Source organism: Eurytemora carolleeae, unplaced genomic scaffold (genome assembly GCF_000591075.1).
Source record: "Eurytemora carolleeae unplaced genomic scaffold, Eaff_2.0 scaffold1850, whole genome shotgun sequence".
Classification (NCBI taxonomy): Eukaryota; Metazoa; Arthropoda; class Copepoda; order Calanoida; family Temoridae; genus Eurytemora; species Eurytemora carolleeae.
In genome coordinates this window covers 27,343-45,419 of record NW_019397736.1, presented here as the reverse complement: position 1 = coordinate 45,419, position 18,077 = coordinate 27,343, and the positions used below count along the sequence as shown (strand labels likewise).

The 18,077-nt window shown below is 32.8% G+C and overlaps 2 protein-coding genes and 1 long non-coding RNA gene across 5 annotated transcripts; all 3 read right to left on the bottom strand.

Moving 5' to 3' along the window:
• Positions 1 to 1,324: 1,324 nt before the first annotated feature.
• On the bottom strand, positions 1,325 to 2,898 carry LOC111715694 (uncharacterized; the record flags this gene model as incomplete). The annotated part of the gene is made up of 4 exons (XM_023491054.1): positions 2,695 to 2,898; positions 2,467 to 2,530; positions 2,168 to 2,253; positions 1,325 to 1,379 (listed from the first exon to the last, which is right to left on the bottom strand). Coding segments are annotated over exons 1-4 (309 nt in total), but the record flags the coding sequence as incomplete, so codon positions are not given.
• Positions 2,899 to 3,312: 414 nt separating this feature from the next.
• Positions 3,313 to 4,654, bottom strand: LOC111715693 (uncharacterized). The gene is made up of 6 exons (XR_002768289.1): positions 4,580 to 4,654; positions 4,348 to 4,429; positions 4,194 to 4,260; positions 3,811 to 3,890; positions 3,446 to 3,586; positions 3,313 to 3,348 (listed from the first exon to the last, which is right to left on the bottom strand). It is a non-coding gene; the product is annotated as an uncharacterized LOC111715693 (long non-coding RNA).
• A 2,456-nt stretch (positions 4,655 to 7,110) lies between these two features.
• On the bottom strand, positions 7,111 to 17,591 carry LOC111715692 (uncharacterized). 3 transcript variants are annotated; one of them, XM_023491052.1, is made up of 8 exons: positions 17,386 to 17,591; positions 16,709 to 16,759; positions 13,627 to 13,858; positions 13,033 to 13,489; positions 12,297 to 12,428; positions 11,877 to 11,961; positions 11,447 to 11,559; positions 11,042 to 11,199 (listed from the first exon to the last, which is right to left on the bottom strand). In XM_023491052.1, exons 3-8 carry the CDS (start codon positions 13,822 to 13,824, stop codon positions 11,057 to 11,059), a joined length of 1,128 nt encoding a protein of 375 aa, XP_023346820.1. In that variant the 5' UTR covers positions 13,825 to 13,858; positions 16,709 to 16,759; positions 17,386 to 17,591; the 3' UTR covers positions 11,042 to 11,056. The 3 variants fall into 3 exon arrangements, 2 of the variants coding, with proteins under 2 accessions (XP_023346820.1, XP_023346819.1); XM_023491051.1 differs by lacking the exon at positions 16,709 to 16,759 and having other exon boundaries at positions 17,386 to 17,590; XR_002768288.1 differs by lacking the exons at positions 11,042 to 11,199; positions 11,447 to 11,559; positions 11,877 to 11,961; ... (2 more) ...; positions 16,709 to 16,759; positions 17,386 to 17,591 and adding exons at positions 7,111 to 7,403; positions 7,668 to 7,738; positions 8,617 to 9,156 and having other exon boundaries at positions 13,033 to 13,122.
• Between the last annotated feature and the right edge of the window lie 486 nt (positions 17,592 to 18,077).

The window sequence follows — 18,077 nt, the reverse complement described above, 5'->3', positions numbered from 1 at the left end:
ACTTTTCTTTAAATCCAAATAAAATGCCTGATGTTTCCATTCTAACTTTTTAACTCCTACTGGCCTAACTATCTGTGCATTTCTACCTGCGCACTGTGCAGTGTGCATAAACTTTCAAATCTTACAAACTATAAATATACATAAAACATGAGGAAATAAATCACAATATTATTTTAATACAACTGTACTTTTAAAAGTAATACTTTTGAGAAAAAACTCGGTAACTATGAAGACCACTGTATCTCTCAAATTAAAACCATGTTGTAAATTGCATGGTAAAGCTTTTGCATAATAAATGCAATGAATAAAATTGGCGAACTTAAAGCATTTTGCAAATAATTGCAATGTAAAAGTTGCAATAAATAAGAAAGGTTGCAATAATGTTGCAAAAATTAAAGATATCGCTGCAAAAGTTGCAATAACGTTGCAAAATGTGGCAAAACGTTGCGAAATGGAATAAATTGCTGAAACTTCCAAGAAGGCAAATTTCATTAGTTGCAAAAGAATTGAGTTGCAGAAACTTCCGAAAAGGTAAATTTCATAGGTTGCGGAAACTTCCAAAAAAATGGAAAATTTCAAATAAACCTAAATAAAGGTTTATGCTTACTTTTCCGGGCAGAACCACAGATGAAGAGATGAACTTGCAATAAAGATGCAATTAAAGGGCAGGCTCCAAATTAGAATGTCCTGTCCTTCAGCTCAAGTTTCGTTTTGTTTGTCGCTAAATATAAAAATCATTAGCTTTAAGCAAAAAACGTAATTCTTAAAGCTATATCTAGCTCAAACAAATTATTAATAATGTTAAATTTAAGAAAATCAAGAAATAAGGATTCTAAGGATTCTATTTAAGAGAATCAAATGTTTTAAACCTCAATTATCTTCAACAATTTAAAGAAATAAAGATTCTAAGGATTCTATTTAAGAGAATCAAACTTTTTAAATCTCAATTATCTCCGGCAATCCACAAAGATAGAAATAAAGATTCTAATCAGAGATAATAACATTTTACGACTTTTCTCGTGAAACATTAGTTTTGGCTCATTAAAGTTTAAGGCTCATTTTCACACCAAGAATAAAGAAGTAAACATGTTTATACCGACCTCTAAGCTCCGGATTCACAACACAACTGGCGTGTTTGTTTACATTTCCATTCATCAAAAAATAATATTTGTAAACAAACATAAATAAGGAATACATAAAAAATATTCTGTTGACAATTATTAACCAGACAAAATTTTCATACAACAAAGATTTTGCAGAGACTCCCAATGTCGTTTAAAACTGTTGCATGGTACAGAGAAAATAATTAATGGATGGCAGTTACCTGTGGAGTAGGGGCATAGCCGCACTCAAACAGATATTGTTGAGGAACTGAAAATCTTAATAATTTTAATATAGTTTAGTCATTCATGCAAGAGATGGTGCTATTTATTTTAATCTACTGCCGTTTGAACTATTGAGTTTTTGAACTATTTTTTTGCATATTTAAACATATTTTTTCTCATTTTAACAATTATTTTCTCATTTTAACTATCTTTTTTGTTCATTTCAACTATTTTTTTGGTTCACTTGAATTATTTATTTTGGTCATTTTGAACTATTTGTTCTTATTTGAAAGCTATGTTTTGGTTAATATTTGAACTTAATTTTTTTGCTCATTTGAACAACTTTTTTCTTATTTTAGTCATTTTTATGTCCATTTGTGAAATAATTTTTTGATCATGTAAACTATTTTGTGATGATTGTTTGACCTAGATGTTTGCATGAAATACATTAAAAATTTTAAACTGCCTATTTAATAGTTCAAATGAGTAAATGTTTTGAAGTACAGGAAATAACATGATTATCAGTAGTTGGAATGAACAATAGTTTACAACAATCAATAGTTCAAATGATTCAAACAGCAATTATATATCAAATGCGGATCGGCCGCAATTGAGATAGATAAATAAACCATTTAAATTTAAAGAATTTGATTGGCGGTTTAAATATAAGCCGCAGCTTAAATATCGTTTCAGTTGTGTCAAATGTTTCAAGATTTAAGCCGGCTCTTAATTTAAACTGGGTTTTGGCAGATTTAAACTGCGGCTCAAATTCTTTAAATTCCATCTTATGTTATCAATAATAAATGATTTTTAAATTATCTGATTTATCAAAAAAAAAATACAATTCATACCTGGATCCATTTATGCACCAATGGTAATCCCTGAGAAAGAACATCTCTACAAAAAATTGTGCAGCAGTGCAGAAGACCTTGAAAAATGTGATTTTTTAAAGATAAAATACTGGACATATAATAAATATAAAATCAATCATCATCCCTTGGAAAACTTCACATTACAAAATTACATTTGAGAAGGGGGGCGGGGAGGGGGATCCCTTTCCCTATAAAAAAAAATTTATTATGGCGGTGCGATGCACTTTTTTACTCAGCAATTTTATTATTATTGAAACTAAAAACCTCACCTTGGCAGCATTAGACTCAATATCAAGAAGAAAATCATTTCCTGTCCCAACCTGCCAGTCACCACTAAAAAAATTGTATCATGAATACATATAGATTCAGATGCTTATAATAAGTCTCAATTTTTAAGACAGGATCACCATACAGTGTCACAAAGCCTGGGGCTTTGATTTTACTGCTCTAACTCAGTTACATTTTATCACAATAGTAAAATGGAAACTGTACTTCACCTTATATCCATATACATCTCTCCAGCTCCATTTGGGTAAGCAAAGATTACCGAACCCCCAGAAAATCGGAGTGTTACATTAACAGCTAACCATAGCCTATTCATGATGATAGTTTATAGCTAGCTGAAGTTTTGGAGGAGTTGGACTTTCAGCTAAACACATCCTATTATAGAATGAACTACTTTGTTTAAAGGGAAAATAACGGGAAAATAACAATATTTCACCCTGTAAACTTGTTTAAAAACATTAAAAGTGATATGTTTGCCGATTCATGTATATTGTATAAGTCCTCTTTTCAATTAACATTTGATTGAAAAATATCAAAAGTTCATTTAGAGTGTGGCTAGCTGAAATTGGCAGAAACTAAACTATCTAACTATACTAACTAACGGAGTGTGACATTAACAGCTAACCATAGCCTATGCATCATGATAGTTTATAGCTAGCTGAAGTTTGGAGGAGTATGACTTTCTTGTCAACTAAACACATCCTATTATAGAAAGTTGATATTCTAGAATGACGAATGTAATTCATCTCATATAATTAGTGTGTGTTTAGCTGAAGTTGGCAAACTTAATTAAACTAACTTATTACTATCTTTCTAATTTTTTCATTGGTTTACGATACATACCCAAAAAAATCCACTCCATTAACCTGAAAAATAGACATTTTTCATAATTAAAAAATTTCTTGCTAATAATTTTTTGCAGAAATGTTAATTTTGCAAAAACGTAACCATCTTAAAAAATACCTGAAAGCTTTATATCCTCTGTCAAACAGATGAAATTTAAAATAACCCGGTGTAGCTTCCAGGATGGATTTAATTCCACCCATCCCTGGTGTCTCCTCCATTACACAAAAACGCATGATTCTCTCATCTCCACATCTTGGACTGAACAGATTAAAATAGTAAGATGTATTTGGGGAGAGGGGAGGGGGCTGGAACCATGTGCACCTCTATAAAGGCCACCCCCCTCCCGCCCCACATAAATAAGTTGATTTTTTTAGGTAACAGTAAAACTATTTACTATGAAACTACATCAAACACACTTAAATTTCAATATCGTCTTTCTATTCCACAATTTTCAGGTTCACATGGTAGCACACTTATATTACCTTATACTCCCCTTTAGTTGATATACTAGCTGTGGAGTACCATCCAGATTACAACATGCTACCTTTACCACAGTGTTTCCCTAAATGTAAATAAAAATGTCAATGAGGTTGTCACCCAAAATTTTTTAGATCTTTGGTGGAGTTATCTTGGTAAATATATCTTGGAACTGAGTTTTTACAATAAACTCTTAATTCTTAAAATCCTTTTATCTTTGGAACCTGATGGCTTAAACTTTTGATATTTATAACTTATTAGCTTTTTTATCTAAAAGTATTCATTAAAGGAAATATTACAGGTCTGACATGGGGTTGCATAAATATAGAGATTTAAGAATTGAGTTTGTGGAAAACACACATTTCCTTAAGAAATAAATAAAATTCACCTTGATTTTAGTGGAGTAGGAATTTCTTTGAAAGGTGTGGTTCTCTGACTTGGGAATCTTGATGTGTCTAAAGTTAATTTTTTATTACATGTTTTAAAAACTTCGAAAATTCCATGAAGTTAAATTTTTAATTGTCTAAGACGTTAATTCTCACCTTGAATCCCATATCCAGACGGTGGTTTTCAGGTTTCCCAGCTGGGGGTTCCTGGCGACTGCCACATTCTTGAGATGATCCACTGAACAATTAAAACAATTTTAAAGATATTGCAATAGAGTTTTATGTACATAAAACTCTATCTGGATTTTTAATTTTAAAAAAGCTCTGCAAAGAAATCTTGAAATAATTGCCAAACAGTCCTAAAACATCAAGAAAAACATAAGCTTACCCGTAACGGTAAACTGGTTACTGAAAAAAGAGAGTTTTCATTTAGGAAGACATTAAGTTTGTATCCAGATCAATTTTTTTACCTCAAACTCCGATTCCTTTCGCAAAACTTGCTGTTCTGGTATATAAATTTTTCAATTTGTACTACCATTTTGTGGACTGCCGACTGTGATACCCCAAAAGCGGAAGCTAATAATCTAAAAATGTACGATTTATCTCCAATTTCTCTAATGATGTTATGATGTAAACCATGTTTCAGTAGCCCCTTTTTTCAAGGGCTTTACAAATGTAAAATATTAAAAGCTATATTAAAAGAAGTAACATGTGAATTTTTCAAACATATATTAGAATATTACTAGGGATGGAGACTCTTTTTTTACCAGAAACCTTAAAAATTTAAAACAATTTGCTATAAAGAAAAACAGATGAAACTGTTTTACCATCATTTTTTTAAACCGAAAAACGATCTGACAGACCGATGGACAGACAACGCCCATTTGCAAGATATCACATAGTTTTAGTACAATTGCTTATTAATAGCTAATGAGATTTTATAAAATGAAATGAAAAGTGAACTTCAATTGATATAATATATACCATCAGAAGGATGGTGAGGATATTTTATGAGGAATAATGCAGTAGCTGAGTCCAGAGTAAACTTCTTGAGCTGATGCCCCTGTAGAGCATCATGAGTAAATGTGTCCCTGAAACAATAGTTTATTGATAAATGCTTATGTGCTTATGGTTTCCAGTGCACGAAAAGGAAAATAGTTTTTCAAAAAATTTTGCATTTTTCTCATTTCTTTTGCTTATTAAAAATTCAAAAATTTTCAATTTTTTTCAGGAAATTTTTGCTTTAATCAAATGCAGAATTTTTGTGAAGAAGGAAATGCAAAAATTTCTCCAAAAAACCAAAAAAAACTTTTTTTGGAGTACAATGAATTTTTTAATTCCAATTTTTTCAATCCAATTCAAGCCAATTCAAGCCAATTCAAGCCAATTCAATCCATTAAAATTTAATTCAATAGGCACACCCTAGTTTCACAGTCCATTAGGATTTTTATCCAATAAAACACAAGCGCGATTTTTCGACCAATAGTGATAGTGTGCTATCTATCTATCTTCAGCGCTCAATGGCGCCGGTGAATTTATCTATCTATCTTCTTGTATCTAACTATCTTTCTTGCTATCGCTGCAGTAAACATGATTTTGGGACCCAAAATGACGATGAAGTCGTATTTCGTTAGCAGCCACAAACTACAGATTTAATATTTTGATGGATGATTTTTCATATTCAGAATTATATAAATACTAGTCTTAATTGTGAATATGTTCTCTTTGTGTACATCGTAAAACAAAACAAAAAATAATTTGCGGATTTTCACATAAAATTTCGTGGATTTTCAAAATTTTCAAAAATTTAATGAAGATTCATAAACCTTCCCTGGGGATTCTTCCTTGTTTTTTTACTTATGTTTTAAGCTCTTGTGCCAAAATTGTGGCCTCAGTAAACCCATAAAATACACGGTATTCTCACTGTGTGCATTCTTAGTTCCAGCATTCAATATATTAAAAATCATTTTTGGTGAAACCTTACTAAAATTAAAATATAGGCTAAGTATTATTTAATTATTTATTTCCAAATATGTAAAACAGTTAAATATAGCATATGGCAAAATCCAACACTACAACTAATATAATAATCTAAATGTATAAAAATGTTGATTGCAACCTTTGAGTAAAATGGTGAACTTTGTTACAAGCAATATAATTCAAGATTTGCACGTCATTTTCAGTTACAACTTTCTCACATTGATTACGGAGAGTACGATTTGAAAGCGTCCCACTTTACCCAGACAGAACCAACACTAGGCTGAGAGAATATCAGAAATATGAAGACGACATTTAAAATATTTATTATTCCTGTGAGGTAGAGTAAGCATTATAGTTAAACTGTGCGAGTTGGGGAAACTTTTACGTTTTAAATTGAGACAAATTTGTATTGCAAGGGGTACTAATGTATCTTAATTGTACGAATATGTATCCTCTTGGCTTAATGGACTTGTAGAATGTCGTCTTCTTAATATATTCGAGCCTGGTGTTTGTCCAGTCTGGATTATGTATCTAGTGTATGACCTTTTGGACATTTAACCAATAACCATTTTATGTAATAAATTTCCATAATTTTGGCATAAAAACGATTATTATATACTTGCCATTTAATATGTTGACAAATGATGCGTAAAGTATAACGCAAATTATAAACTATATGAAGTCGATCATTTCCATCTGAAAGGATATTTATATGTTCATACCGAAATGTTAAAAAAAATGGTTAACATTAAACTAAAAAAATGTTATGTATCATGCTAAATATTTTAATAACGACCATGCATAAAACAACTTCCCAAATCAAATCAAATCAAATCAAATCAAATCAAATCATAAGTTGTAGGGATGGCCAAAGGCTCCAATTGTAGATACAGAGCATATCTCCACAACAAACAATTCAAATCCTGAAAGTAGAGTAAATAAACGATTAAAAATTTAAGAATAACATGAGCAAGGTTACAAAACTACTGTCGACAGTTAAAAACTAGCTTTACAACAGGTTTACATATCATTCAAATGTTTGTTTCGCATTTCTAAATGGTCCTTCAAAATAACTGATTTTCGTCTTGAACTGTGCAATGTCTATAACATTGATATCTTGATCTCACATTTTGATTTATAGACTTTTTTTGGCATTCTCAACCTCGTCCAGTTCAAGAATGTCATCTTGATAACCAGAATCTTTCTTGACAGAAACTCAGACACTGAGAACTCTGAATTAGTAAATAAGTAACATATTGGTTTGTAATGGATGAATTGATGAATAGATGAATAAATGAATAGATGAATAGATGAAATGATGAAAAGATAAATATATGATTAGATGTATAAATCAATATACGATTTTTAAAAAGATCTATTGAAGATTAATCAGTTTCAGATAACAATTTAGTGATACATTACTTATCCACGTAAATTACAAGCTAACCTTATTCTGCTTTGTTCGATTTACTTTTTTAGTTATTTTATAATTTTACCTGAAAACAGGTCATCTTCTAAATCGTTGGATTCTTGGTGCATTTTCCTCCTCTACGTGTTCAAGAAAAGTCTGAATTAGTAAATAAATTACATATTTGCTATACAATATATTTCAATGTAACTTTCCCCAAAAAAAAACGACTAACCAGCTATTTAAGGTACTTGAACTGAGTATGCAGTGTTTCGATGAAAAGATCAATGTTCATTCTCTTAACATGTTCCTATACATGACGTCAATAGTTTATTGCAGAATTTTTTTACATTTTATGTGGTCGTTATTAAATAGTTTAAAAACACTAATTCTGAAAACGTATCCAACCCCAAAGTAGGAGTTTTGAACTTCAAATTTGCGCTCAAACTCAGGATTTACAGATCTTTAAACAGTTTAACATGTCTCAAATGACTGCAAGAACTTTTTCACAGCACTGCATACTCAGTTCAACTACCTTACATAGCCGGTCATTCCCTTTAACCTTCAATTCTGACGTAAAAATGAATAGATGAATCTTTAACCTTCAATTCTGGCGTAAAAATGAATAGATGAATAACTGATTAGACTTATAAAAATATATAACAAACTGATTATAGATGTTTATATGAATAGGCAAATAACTGAAACATGTATTTTAAAAACCTACCTTTCTAATACTAGGGGCTTGATGGCATAGACAGTTAATTGCAAGTTCAATAGACTCAGGCTTACAATCCAAAAGTACTCAAAAACATTTCGAAAATTGAAATGGATGTTTATTTTTTATAAATCAAACAATCCCACAATCAAACACTAGATAAATCAATCATTCAGTTGTGGATCAATTTAAAATTCAATCCATTACTCAATTTAGTGAGAACTTATCAAATAAATCAATCAATCATCAAATCAAATAATCAGTCCATCAATTTATCAGTCTATCAATCAATAATTCAACAAACAGGTTAAAAACTTACCAATGGTTCTTGGTTTCTATGTTCACTGAAGATTACATTCAGAATAGAGTTCCATCTCGGCAGTTATCAATTTTGTAGTATTAAATAACAAAACTAATTTTGCCATCCCCAAAACAACTATTATTTTTTGTATAAAATGCATATACTAATAACAATACAATTATTACCAATAATGAACAAACCCTCTACTTTTTGGTACGGTCGCCATCGTCAGATCACGGAGAGTAAGTTCAGAATATTCATAGTCGCAATGAAGGGAATATATTTTGAAAATAAAACAACTAATTCCAATAATGAATCTACCATCTACCTTTGGGTACGGTCGCCATCGCCAGATCATTGAAAGTAGATTCAGAATTTGTATTGTTGCAAGTCAATTCAGAAATTGTATGCATCTTATCCAAAAACTAAGTTATCTTTTAAAAACAAGCATGTACATAACATAAAGTGGGGTTTTATACAAGACCAGGGAATGTTCATTACATTAATATCAGTGTATTTATATCTGATTTCTCCTTGATGTTTAAGGTTGATGCAAACCTAAACATTTTAAAGTAATTAAAAACAAGCTTCTAGCAAAACTTACTGCCCATGAGCAAGTGCCAATGCATTATGGACGATTCTTTGTCACACTTCTTAGAGAATTTGAAATTAAGCTGAAACTATGGGGTAAGGGATTCAAGACAAAATATTAGTTGACCACCTGCCTTAACTGGATTTTTTTTTTTGTAAAATAAAATAAAAAGGGGTGTTATTTTTTATCAGTCAATCAATCATATTTTCCCCGTTTTTAATAGTTTCAACATTTTCTAGATTCATGGGTTCAGTTCTCATCGAAACAAAAAACTNGCGGTTAAAAGAAAAAAGGTGCTGAAAATTCTTGGAACCGGTTTTTAAAAGAAAACGTTTTTCATTAAAAACTGTTTTCTAGCGTGTTAAAGCATCCCAGAGGTTTAAAGAAAAAAGTTTCTGAAAAATCCTGAACCTAGCGGTTGAAAGCAAAAAAGTTGCCGAAAAATTTTAAAACCAGTGGTGGAAAGAGTTCTCTGTCATAAAAAATTATTTTCCATGGTGGTTAAAAGCAACCCAGTGCAAGAAGTTAAAAGGAAAAAAGTTGCTGAAAAATCTTTAGCCCAGCGGTTGAAAGCAAAAAAGTGTGTTTAACTACTAAAAAGTTTTAAAAAGTGAATAAAAATGTGAATGAAAAAAGCACGAATTTATTGATTGAACAAATTTTAAATTTGAGAAAAAAAGGCGCATTTCTTATTCTGAACTGCGTAGAGTCTAGGCTAGATCTCAACCGCTGGTTCAACCGCTCCCGCTGAGTTTTTTTCTCCAAAGTATATATCATTCGAAAAAATGATTGAATTAATAGAAAAATTAACTTTTCATCAAAAATTACATTTTTTTGGCACACCTGCCTTAATTGGATTTTATTTTTGTAACAATTTTATTTTTGTAAAATAAAATAAAAAAGGGGTGTTATTTTTAATCAGTCAATCAATCATATTTTCCCCGTTTTTAATAGTTTCAACATTTTCTAGATTCATGGGTTCAGTTATCATCGAAACAAAAAACTAAATAAAAGATGTGGGGAAATATCACATAATCAATTAATAAATCAAGCCATATGTAAGCAATCCCTCAATCAATCATATAATCAATCATGCTTTCAATCATGCTATCAATCAATCAAGATATTTTTTTTTGATGAAAAAACTTTTAAAAACATGGAAAAATGTGGAAAAAGTGGGAAAACATATTTTTCCAACCTTTTTGCCCATATGCAAAATATCATTCAATCCATGAATCCAGAAAATCTGAAAATATTATCAAAGTGGGAAAATATGATAAAATAGGGGGAAAATAGGTGCAAAAAGGATCTGAAAACCATCAACTTTTTTGCTGAGATTAATAATGAGATTCTTGACTAACAAGCAGGTGTTTAAAGCACCTACCTGGTATTTAACAGTATCCTCCCATTTCATACCTTGAATAATCAGAAGTATATCATTCCTCTCCTGAAGTTGTTTCAAACCAGGGATCAAAGGGCTCATGAACAGATGCAGGTTTTCATGCGTATCCTGACCCTAAATTAAACATAACTTAGGAAGAAGATGTTTTATTTATCAATTTAATCAATTTTGTTTTTGTCAGACACAGTAATTTGATAAACTACAGATGGACATGTTACCCTAGCTAATCACCTAATTAAGTAGTTAATCATAATAACTTTCAATTTTAAAGTTTAATTATTGAGCAGTAAAACACAAAAACTTTTAGGTTTAAAACTTAATTACCTCAAACATTCCAATCAGTGATATGTTTTTTTTCACCATATTATTTTCTTTCAGTAGCACACTGTTTGAAGAACTCCAAAATTGTAATAAATCATTAGAAATTCAAATGTTATGTGCTAATTGATTTGGCAAACATTTTGTTAAATCACATTAACTGAATGAGTTGTCCTTTTCACATACAATATTACAAAACTGGCATTCCTGGTGTGAAGTTTCATGCAGTTTACTTTCAAAGTTATCGATCCACCTTTATCCCCACCAAGGACAACAACTTGCTTGCCATCTGAATAAATAAGTGGTGGTTAGTTGTAAAAATTTTAAACCGTTAAATTTTCCCTACAAATCTTGCTATTGTCTTCAAACTAATTAAAAACGAACAAAAATCCTTGTTTGATAGGAAATTTGTTTCAAGTTTGATGATCCATTACCCTTCCCTGGTGTCATGTGATGTCCCACACAAAATTGTGCTCAGATGTTACACAGTTATTGGATACCTGGTTTTAGAAATGGGATGTAAAAAGGTAACTCACCAAGGAGAACTTTTTCACTTTCATCAAAGGCAGAAAGTTGATCCATGACATGTCCATAAATATCAACAATTCTTGCAAACGGTTTCTTCTGTGTCTCATTGCATTGTGTATCCCTATTTATATATATATATATATATTGTGAGAAAAAGACAAATTGTGCTTCATCCATTTCAAGGACATAATCAGGAATTTGTCAAAATGGTTGTTGAAATTGATGTCACAATCCAAGTTTTTTTTTTGGGAGGGGGTCAAGCCTCAGCAATCGGTTGGACCTAAAAACCAGCTCAATTCAATCTCACTTGTATAGGGGGGAGGGGGGGGGGCAAGTAACTGTAGCCACCCCTGGTTACATATGTTAACCATTTTTTGTTCTCTATGTAATATTAATCCCCTTTAAACTTGATATTACTGATATTATAATAATACATACTTGAAGAGTGAGATGAAACCCTTCTCATATTGGCTCATCAGTTGTTTCATAAGCTCATGCAATGAAGTAAAAGATGGTAGAATGTCTAAGAATACAATTAATCATATCATTAACTAATAATAAAGTAAATAAAGTATAATAGAACAATAACAACTGTAACCATTAAGAATTGTTGATATTTTTCTGTTAAAGTAAAAACTAAGTATATTTTATTTTTAATGACTGGAAGTAACCAATAAGGAACTGGCTAGAGCTAGTTGAAACATGCTTGGGCCAAATTGGAAGAAATATAAATACTTATTTATACTTATTTCTTTAAAAGAGTGTACAAACGAAATAACTATCTATGAAGAAACAATATATAAAAGAATATTGACAGTTCACACCCAAGAAGAAAATTATAGTTTTGAGTTTTTCTACCTGCATTAATTTTGATGAGTGCTGATTTGACTTTCCTCAAACTCGTCTCAGTGATGTGAGCTTCTCTCAGGAGGCTTATGGTTTGAGAAGGGCTTAATCGCTTTACACGTTCTTCTGTGGTGTTAAATTTATCTAAACAAAGACAATTTGAATCAAGAACTACTCCTGACCCCAACATTGTAAGGGGCGTATGAGGGGGGGAGCAATGGAGAATTGAATGTTTCATAGGTACATTGGACATGCGATTAAAAAAATGCAGGTAAAATTGAAATTACGCCTGTATTCCATTTAAGTCTAATTACATCGTATAGGAAAAACTACTTTAAAATCTCACTTTTGCGCTAAACTAATAAAGTTTCATTAAACAAAGCTGTAATCAATACTGTCTTCAGTGTAAATATGTATTTTATATCATAATTGAGTTGTTTTGTATACACATTTTAATACTTTTCTTCAAAAGGGGGGGGGGCACAATGTTGCCAAGGGGGGGGGGACACATATGCTCTTATACGCCCCTGAGGCAGGTAGCTTGGATTTTGCTAGGCATTTTTTTGGAGCAGTAAACCTTAGAAAAAGTCAAATATGGCTAAGGGTTCTGTTTGAGCGCCAAGCTTTAAGCCTGAAATGTTTTTTTGAGCTTTTAACAACATTAAAAAAATAGTTTGATATTTTCAAATGGTCCATTTGATTGCATAAAAGATTTCATTCTGGTACAAACTTGTAAAGTATTGATTACCTCTTGCATAACTGATAAAGTCTTCTAGGAGAGCTACCTCATCATCACAGTTGCCAGCTGCCAGAACTTTTAATGTAAATAACATTTCCCCCAGCCTATGATATCTTGCACTTCTCTTTAACTGTCGATAGTTTTGACGATAATTCTTTTGTGAAAATGCAGCTGGTGGTGAGGGTGATGGAGATGGTGATGATGATGTTGATGGTGATGTTGATGTTGCTGATGATGTGGGTGCTGATTGTGGTGGGGAAGGTGGTGATGTTGGAAATGGTGACATTGATTGCAGTGGTACTGCTGATTTCAAAAGATCAGATGATGCTGGTGGATGTGGTGATTTCACAAAATCCTTTGTTTTTCTGCGTAGCTGACGCCCAAAAGACTCTCTCCTCTTTGTCTTACGAACTCCACTCAGATGCACACAAAGACCCAAACATTTAACAAGCTGAAGCTGCAATGCCTAAAAACAAATTTTACTCCAACAATTTTTATGTTATGATTTTATGATATCAACCAAAAATTTTGAAACAAACAATTTTGATGTTGAAAATATATAATAATCAATTCATAAATATATGTTCCAACTATCAAACTCACCTGGAAATGATTAGGTGTCGATTTTATAAACAGTGGAGGCTGATGACCTGAATATTCTATGGGTAGATACACATCATGATATACCCCAGAGCTCAGTTTCTCCCCCTGTAAAGGAGATAGAACTACTATTATTCTTCCCAGTAAGTCAGCAAATAATTTGAGCTCAGGGACCCCCATCCAAGTAGTTGGTATACTCATTCTTTCCAAATACTCCGTCTCATTGAACAAGATGCTGGAACAAAAAACGAGTTAACAATTTTTACAAATTAGTCATGAAAAGTGACCTCTGTCAGCTCCGATTTTGTATCTCAAGCCTCGTTGGACATAAATAGCCCATTTCTTGGTAATTTCCTAATATACGATTTTTGGACCCGCCCCCCCTCCTATCAATTTTGTACATGGGTGTGACAGGAAGTTTCTCAACTTAACCTAACCCGTGGCCGCAGCGCTCGGCCCCCTAGCCCATCCTAGCCGCAGCGCTCAGCCCAGAAAGTGTCTTAACTAACCTAACTTGTGGCCGCAGCGCTCGGCCCCCTAGCCCATCCTAGCTGCAGCGCTTGGCCCAGAAAGTATCTTAACCAAACCTAACCCTAAATAACAAAAAAATAAATAATAGTAAATTTGCTGAAAAATAAATGGTCATGTACAAAATTGATAGGAGGGGGGGGGGGGGGTCCAAAAATTGTATACTAGGACAGACCCCATTTCTTATAGAGGGTGGCTGGTTCTAATTTTAAAATTTTTCGACAGTTATATTAAATCGTGGTCTACAACCTGTCATAACAGAATCAGGGAAGAGAATACATCATATTCTAATACAATGGCTCAGAGTGCAGGTGGGAGTAACACAGATGGAGGAGGAGGTTCTACAGAATGGATACATATGGACATACCCTCAAAAGCTAAGGATAGTATTTTAAAGATAATAGATAACATAACTAATACCAATGACTTCACTGATATGTCAGACGACAATGATCTTCAATTCTACACTGGAAAAACCAAGCCTCTTGTAGTCCGTGCTACAGCTCAATCTACAGCACCCTGTTTGGTTATAGTCTCTGAACCCACACCTACTGCTGCATTTCCAAAAGAAATGAACACATTCGATCGTCAGGGAACCAATCCTGACCATAATGGATATGGAACTCTCAGGTTAGATATTCCTGATGGTTACGTATTCAATGCAACTACTGCTATCTGGTCTAACTGCAAGTTCCCTGACAAGTTACATGAGGTATTGGATGATCCAGATCTCATCAAGTCTAGGATAGAAGGTATCACAGTGAAGACAGTATATGTAGTGTTGGGTGCAGAGTCTATCACTAATGGTATAGTTGCTAGTCTCATATTATGTAAATATTCTATAGTGTATAATATTAGTTCATCTAAAGTAGTGTTTGGATTGACCAAGAATGGCGTTTATGATATGTTCAAATATGATAATTTACAAAGTTTTGTAATCTGTGATCGTAAAGAGATATATGCCCTGTGTATGAGTACTCATGTTAAGCAAGATGTCAAGATTCGATCTATGCTAGTCTACTTATTTCCACATCTACAGCTAGCATATTCTAAAAAGTATAAGGATTATACTTTCAAAGAAGCTGGAAAGATTTGGAGGATGGGGGTTCCTGCTGATGTTGATGCTAGCAAGTCATTTGCCATGGTAGGCATATACTCATTAGGGTATTGTTATACTAAGCAAGATATGGTTGCTGGTCAAATTGCTAGGAGATTACTTGCTGCTGCAAATCAGGAAAGTATTCCTGGTACAGACCAAGCTACTATTGAATCAGCTATGGTGAATAGTGGGTTTGAAGTGGATAAGAGCAGAGGAGATATTGATATGATTTATGGTTGGATAGTAGCATTAGACAGGAGTTTCAACTACAATCCTGAAATACACACAGATGATCTCATCACTGCCACTGAGATGGAAGCTTCATGGGGTTGGGATAAAGTGAGCACAGCCATATTTACACAGCTACGACTGATCACTCAGAACATGAGATCCACTAGTCTTCGATTTGGGATTACCGGGATTCAAGGTGCAGAGCAGATTCCAAACTTATTGACTAAAGCTATGGAGAATGAGATGGCAAATCTGAAGATTCTCAAAGAAGAACTTTTGAACAGACCATACACTGGATTGGTGAGGATGCTCCCTTTGAAACATCAAGTTGTGACTAACAAGGCAATGATCTATTTTGGTCTTCGCTATTACAACAGAGGACTGGATGAAGAAGGCAAGAAGTCTTTTGCCAGATATGAAGTCAATGCTGTAGGAGGCAAACTAGATCTATCCCTTCGTAACAGAATAGACAAAATGGTAGACCTCACAGCTCATACTGGATTACTTAATGATGTTGAGTTGATCCAAGATTCTAGTCTAAGGGATGCTGAGCGCTTCTTTGGACTCTTGAGTGTAGAAAACCAGGCAGTTGTTAGAAGAGAACTAGAAAAGGCAGATCAAGGAGGCCATTAAGAAGAAACTGAAGCAGGAATATGAAACTATCAACAGCCAGTTGGAAGCGAAGAAGAGGACAACTAGAGATGATGCTCTATTAGCACGTCTAGACAAAGCTATGAATGATCTTCTCTCAAACTATGGTAAAGTTGTTAGAAGCTTCATGACTCATGATCTCGAGTTTGAACCTGGCACCTCTTTAGAGATGAGGCGTGAAATGAGAGCCTGTGCAGTTGATTTCAAGGATCTTCTAGAAGGTTTCCAGGAACTCATGGGTGATATCACTACTAATCTGCTTGTGTGAACTGTTATTTGAATATGTTAATTTTAAAAATATTTTTTATCAGAACTTGTCATTTTTTGCAATTAAAAAAAATCAAAAAAACCCACTTTTTGACACCATGTTTTGACATTAAAAACTTTATAAAAAAATTATTATTTTTTTGTGTATTTTAGAGGTCATTGAGAGTAAATATTTAAAAAATGGGCTATTTATCTCTAAGAGACAAAAAATAAAAATCCAGAGCCGATAGAGGTCACTTAAAAAATTTCTTACTTCCCACGGGTTCTTTACAATAAATCTCATACAAAATAAGTTAATGCAGGTATTACTGAGAAGTATCATTATCCTGGAGAATTAAACCTTGGTGTACGCCAGGCTCACTAAAAAACATGAGAATCAGTTTTTTTTCCTGATCATGAATCTGATCTATGAAGCTTTTGATCTGAAGGGAATTTGATGTAAGAGTAATCTGATCTAATGAGAATTTAATCAAAAAACGCGGAAATTGATCCAAAGTTAATTTTTGATCTAAGTCCGCAGTTTTCCGAACATTTTTGGAAATTGTTTTAAAAATAGTGGAATTTTATGTAAAATAGCTTCTATATATAAATTTGGCTTGTCTGTCTGTTTGTTTGTTTGTCTGTTTGTCTGTCTGTCTGTTTGTAACCAATAAACGTCAAAACGGCTGAACTGATCGGGCCCAAATTTTTTGTGGGACATCTAGGGACCCAAGGGAAGGTTTATGAATGATTTAAATCAAAATATTTGTCTCCATCAAAATTCGATCTTCATTAAATTTTAGAAAATTTTGAAAATCCACAAAATTTTTTGTGAAAATCAGCAAATTATTTTTGTTTTGTTTTACAATGTACACAAAAAGAACATGTTCACAATTAATTTAGAAGATGGGCTTGAAGCGCCCTCTAATGCTAGTTTGTTTAAATTTGATTTTTCATATTTATAACTTTTAAGTGAAGAATTATATTTGCTTTTCCCCAAATTATACCTGTTGTGACACCGACCACCTGGACACACATCAGAGTTGTGGACATAGCGTGCATGATTTTCTATACCATATCTTGGTTTTTCTAAAATAAGAAAAAAAGTCAATGAAAATCCATGGTTTACTAATTAAATTTGCCTCTTTTAAACTTAAGTTCATGAATCATTATAGATTAGTAAATTTGCGATTGATTTAAAAAAATATCTTTATCAAGAAAAATTACCCGGTAATTTAATTTGAAATTGTTGAAAAAGTCATGTACAAAATAGATACGGGGGGTGGCCAAAAATCGTTCTCTAGGACGGACCCTAGCACCCTAATGAGCGTTATTTAGAGACATTGTTTTGGTTAACAAACAAAAAAATTTACCAGTCGAACGCTCATAAGGTCATGCATAGCACCCGGTAATTTCCTCAAGAAAGATTTTTCGCAGCTCCTATCCATTTTGTACATGACTTTTTCAACATTTTTAAAATAAATGTAAGACATGTGGCCGCAGCGCTCGGCCCCCTAGCCTGTCCTAGCCGCAGTGATCGGTCGAGAAAGTGTCTTAATCTAACCTAACCCTAAATAAATACTAATTTATTTGAAAATTGTTTAAAACGTCATGTATACAATTGATAGGAGGGGACGAAATGGCAGGGGGAAAGGGAAAATATCGTTCTCTAGGACGGACCCTAGCACCATAATGAGCG